Below are 5,262 nucleotides of genomic sequence, written 5' to 3' on the forward strand. Positions count from 1 at the left end.
ATATCTTACATCATCAAATATGATCTGTTCCTTGTCACATCTCATCTTCACCTACTGAAAACCACCTCACCTTCCTCACCGACTCAAAACAGACATCTTCTCCTCTGTACCTCTGACAGGTAAAAGAATGACAGATCAAAACACAGGAAAGACTGAATGTCGACTTCACTCCTGTTAACGTGTGTGTTACATAGACAGATTACAGCATGAGGAGCTGTACAGCTATATTAAATTAAGCCCTGACTCTGTGTGTGTGTGTCTGTCTGTGTGTGTGTGTGTTAGAGAGAGAGAGAGAGAGAGATGATGATGATGATGATGATTATGATGAATAAATGACAACACTGCCTTTTGTTGTATTCACTTCGGTTATAATTTGAGTCTTGACATATCAAAGGATTTTAGTACGGGGAGGATAAGCAGTAGAGAATCAGTGCAGGTGTGTGTGTGTGTATGTGTGTGTGTGTGTGCGCGTGCGTGTGTGTGTGTGTGTGTGTGTGTATGTGTGTATGTGTGTGCGCGTGCACGCGTGCGTGTGTGTGTGTATGTGTGTGCGCATGCGCGCGCGCGTGTGTGGATGTAAGTGTTGTAAATGTTTAACCGGCCCTTTCCTGGAGACACAGGCAGCCTTGGACACTGAGGGTCAGAGAAGCTCATTGAGTTTTTACCTCTCCACTCTAGACCGGAACACTCTGATCTCTGTCTGCTTTGTCATGTGACCAACGCTGGGGGGTGGGGGGGGGGGGGTCTCACTCACTGAGGTCTGCGCTTGGATACCAGATCACACTGTCCCTGTTTGACGTCTAGTTACACGTGGTTCAAGTGAGGTTAGAATGTATAAATGTCCAAAATATTTGAGATATGCTACTTCAAGAGATTGTGTCTCTACACATGAGCACAGATTTAATCTTTATTCTGTAATTCTCTCTCTCTCTCTCGCTCTCTCTCTCATTCACACACACACACACACATACACAGAGGGAGACTTGCTTTACACTTCACTTTAAATATCATCTACTAGATACTTTGTTTAATCTACCCAGCATTCTCTTCATGTATGGTTAAAAAGTGCACAATGTTTCACGTTAAGATGGCAGTGTAGCGCCACCTCCTGGTGTGCGTGTGTCTCTCTCCCTCTTTTTTTTTTATTTTTTTGTTCGTTTGTTTCTGGTACAGGCCAGTGACACCGGACACAGCTGCACACTGCTGAGGTCGACACTGTATAACTGTTCAAAATATTTACCGTGCTGCACGAATATTAACATACTGTGAGAATGTAACTGTGAAAGACAAACGTCATGAAAGTGTTAATTACATCTAAAATTCGAAGATTATTCCTCTGAATAAAATGACACAACACACAACAAACCAGTGAGAAAGGACCAAATGACAAAAGGAAGGCTGCATAGGAAGAGGACGACACGACGCCGTTAGGTTATTAAGCCAAAGCATCGCTCATAATTCAACTGAATTCAATAACCCAAACGCTCCCCTGGAGGTATCATTACAGCAGGCAGCGACGTGAACGCTAGAGCTGTGGTCTTCGGGACGCTTGCTTTATTTGAAAACTCTACATGTCTTGTTTGATGCTGTGGGAATCGGGAATGTTGTCTAGGGATCTATGTCAAAATGGGGACTCAGGATTTGTGGGTTCGCTGGTTTATCACTACCTTTCACATATTTGTAAAATGACTCTGTCACTGGTGCTACCCACAGTTCCTCAAAGGTGAACGTTTTGAGCTGCCCTCTTATGATGGTCTGTTAACGCCCCTTTGGCAAATGCTGTAGGCCTACTTTTTTTTTTATGTGCAATCACTGTTTTGCTATGCAATTGAAAGAAACGACACAGCAGGTGAGAAATGAAACATAACATTAGTTTTTATTATTTCAAGCAAACTGTTACAGGAAACAGTTACGTAAGTTACACCGTATACAGTAATTTAAATCATATTATGTTTGATTCTTTTTTTAATTATTTCTTCTCTCACCTGGAACTGAGAAACGGCTAATTTTTTTTTTAAGAATGCAGGCAAAAGTAGTAACAGCACAATACATTCAAATTAACGATACGCGTTTTGTTTTTATTTTTTTGACAAACCATAAGGCAGAAGAGACGTATGAACGGTGGACGTCTTTTCAGTCAAAAACACACTAACGGCTGAATGTCGGGGGTTTTAAATCGTGTTCCACTTGCCTTACGGGCAGCAACAAAGCCGGGCGGGGAGTTAAAATGACGTCTTTTCAGTGTTTTATTCACTGAAATTTAATAGCACACAGGAAGAGGCTTTGCGTTACTTAACACAAAGCAAATCGAATTTAAATGAAGTAAGCTGCCTTACTGGATTTAGTGTTTCCGTAAACCTCCCATTCTCAAAGTGGTTGAACGTTGTGCGCGCGGCTAGCGCGAGCTAGTGGAAGAGTCTTTCAGAGGACATCCACACCCTTTCTGGAGTGGTAATGATAACGACTTTTGACCTTGACTCAAGAGTCCGCGATAATACGATGACCTGCTCCCTTCCCCTCCACCCACCCCGGTCCCTTGCATTTTTATTTTATTTTCTATTTTCATCACAATCATACAACTACATAACATTACACATGAGGTCTTTGTCTGGTGAGAGAACTATTGGAAAATCAATTTTGATGATGCAAACACACAACTTTCTCAAATAATAAAACAAATTTTCATTTTCCAAGGTGGGCTCAATGCCGTACTCGCATCTCCTGCACACACCTGACGTTTTGTCTATGCCTTCGGATTTTGAGTATGTCAAACAACAACGAATTACTGCAGTGACTCTTTACTTCTGTTTTCATCCAGAAGGTGGCAGCATTGCTTAAGAATTACAGAACGTCCATCTCGCCTCTTTAACGTTGAACACAAAACGTGATAAATAACTTAACAATCGGTTGTTCCTTTTTGAAATTACAGTTCAAGATTAAATGAAAAGAATTATTTTCCACTTATCAACTGTACAAGATGAAAGTTTCAGATATTCCAATGTGAATAAAAACAATGTCTGAAACGTGTATAAAAATGAAAAATGTGAGAATAAAATGTTAAGAAAAAAAAAAACATGAACAGAGACGGCTGGAATATGGAATTCTCCCATAACATGTACCACAGAAAACCATGGACAGAGAGAAAAAAAAAATAAAAAAGATGTAACGGCAAAAAGGAGAAAGAAGGTTGTTTGGGAGGTTGTCAAAGCTGCATCCTCCATTTGTCTTCACCTTCTCTCTCTCTCTCTCTTTCCCCCTCTCTTTCTTCCCGTTCACTCCATCCAGTCGACCTCGTCAAACTCCGAGTCATCCTCGGAATCGCTGTACTCGACGGCGATGCGACGCGACAAGATGGTGGCTACGTCGTTCCCCACACGCTCGTGTTTGGCCTCCTGTTCCCTCTGTTCCTCCACTTTTCTCAACTGGATACCTGAGAGAGAGAGAGAGAGGGGGGGGGGGGGGGGGAGAGAGGGAGAGAGTGAGAAAGTGAGAGAGAGAGAGGGAGAGAGTGAGAGAGAGTGAGAGAGAGAGAGCGAGAGAGAGCGAGAGAGACAGAGCAAGAGAGAGAGAGAGAGAGTGAGAGAGAGAGAGAGAGAGAGAAAGAGTGAAAGAGTGAGAGAGAGAGAGAGAGAGAAAAAATCAGTCTTGGCAAGTCACGAAGTAAAAAACTAACAGTTGAAAGAGCTTGAAAATGTTAAGAATTTTTTCAAAATGCTCTCTCTTTCTCCTGAAAGACATGAATCTTTGTACTTGAGAGATATGAAAAATGCAGACCATAATACGTTTCACGCAACTATAGCATCGACTCTGTTTAAAAACTGACAGAATGCTGATGCAACATCTATTGGCTCTAACCAGCGCAAGCCTGGCCCACCTTTCCGAATGGCCTCCAGTAGGACGCTGCGGGCATCGCTGATCGGCGGCAGGTTGGAAGGGTGTCGCTTGACCTCGTGGCTCGGGTGAGTGGGCGGAGACGAAACGGCTGCAGTCGGAAAAGAAGGCACGGGGGGCGGGCCTGGAGGCAAACAAGGGGAGGAGCTTCTGGCGCCCGGGAGGGGCAAGGGCGGAGGCGGGGGAGGAGGGGGCAGGACGCCGCTGTCGGCGGGCGGGGCTTTATCCTGCTGCAGGCGGGCCGGAGAGGAATGGAGAGGAGGTGCCACGGGTGGAGGCGCGGGGTGCAGCACCCCAGGAGCGATCTGGAGGGGGGCGGGAGGGGGCGGGATGGCCGGAGGTTGCTGGGAAGGTAAGGGCGGTATCGGGGGCGGGGGCGTGCCGCGCATGCTCGAACCTGATACGGTGGAAGGGAGAGGGGGAGGCGGCGGAGGTAAAGGGGGAGGGGGAGGGGGCGGGGCATTAGGATTGAGAAAGACGGGAGTGCGAGCAGGAGACTGTGGACGGCTGTCCGAAAACCCAGAACTCGAACTGAGAGAAAGAGAGAGAGAGAGAGAGAGAGAGAGAGAGAGAGAGAGAGAGGGGGGAGGAAAGGAAAAAAAAAACAGTCAATAAGTTGCTTGCAAGTTAAATGTTACCGAATAATAACAATATTGATTTCTGCGTTTTTATGATTCATGTCAAATAGTCCCAGCTCCACCTTACAGCAGAAATCTGGGTCATATTGAAACTGCAGATTCCTCACAGAGCTGTTTAAATACACTGCATATTGGACGTATTAGTTCCAGGCTGTTCCAGAATGTTCTAAAGGTAGGAGAGTTGGCATTAGTAGTCAGATGGTTTGTGTGTGTGTGTGTGTGTGAGTGTGTGTGTGTGTGTGTGTGAGTGTGTGGGTGTTGGTGTGGGTGTGGGTGTAACAGCGTGAAATTCGATTCAGTGTTTGAAACATTCCTACAACGTGCAGGCTTCCTGATCTGTAATTACAGAGAAAAAGAGCAAGAAACAGCAGTTGGTACGAAAGCCAGCTCTCCTGCTCCATTTTCAAAAATGCCACTTTTTTCCTGTTCGGCTGGATTGCGACAGAAATAAAATGTATCAAAATAACAATAACTACACAGCTGAGAGGAAAACAGAGATGCAGTTTCAACAAGCTTTCAGTGCTCAATAAAGCTCAAACAAGAGACACAGAGAGAGAGAGAGAGAGAGAGAGAGAAATGGACGGATAGAAACAGAGGGTGAGGAGAGAGAGAGAGAGAGAGAGAGAGAGAGAGAGAAAGAGAGAGCGAGAGAAAGAAAAGAGTCATCAGTCATGGTTTTGGAATTGGGTCACGGCCGAAAAGCAACCCACACAAATGCTACTTAGGGAGAGAG

The 5,262-nt window shown here is 45.0% G+C and overlaps 1 protein-coding gene across 1 annotated transcript in view; it reads right to left on the reverse strand.

Annotated features, from left to right (window-relative positions):
* Window positions 1–3,272: 3,272 nt before the first annotated feature.
* Window positions 3,273–5,262, reverse strand: part of wasf1 (WASP family member 1) — a 55,517-nt gene continuing 53,527 nt past the window's right edge. Inside the window, exons 8-9 of the mRNA XM_030771908.1 lie at window positions 3,875–4,422; window positions 3,273–3,430 (exon numbers count right to left, since the gene is read on the reverse strand). Of these exons, the coding sequence (XP_030627768.1) occupies window positions 3,273–3,430; window positions 3,875–4,422 (706 nt within the window). The remainder of the gene's footprint in view (window positions 3,431–3,874; window positions 4,423–5,262) is intronic.

This window comes from Chanos chanos, chromosome 4 (assembly GCF_902362185.1).
Source record: "Chanos chanos chromosome 4, fChaCha1.1, whole genome shotgun sequence".
Lineage (NCBI taxonomy): Eukaryota > Metazoa > Chordata > Actinopteri > Gonorynchiformes > Chanidae > Chanos > Chanos chanos.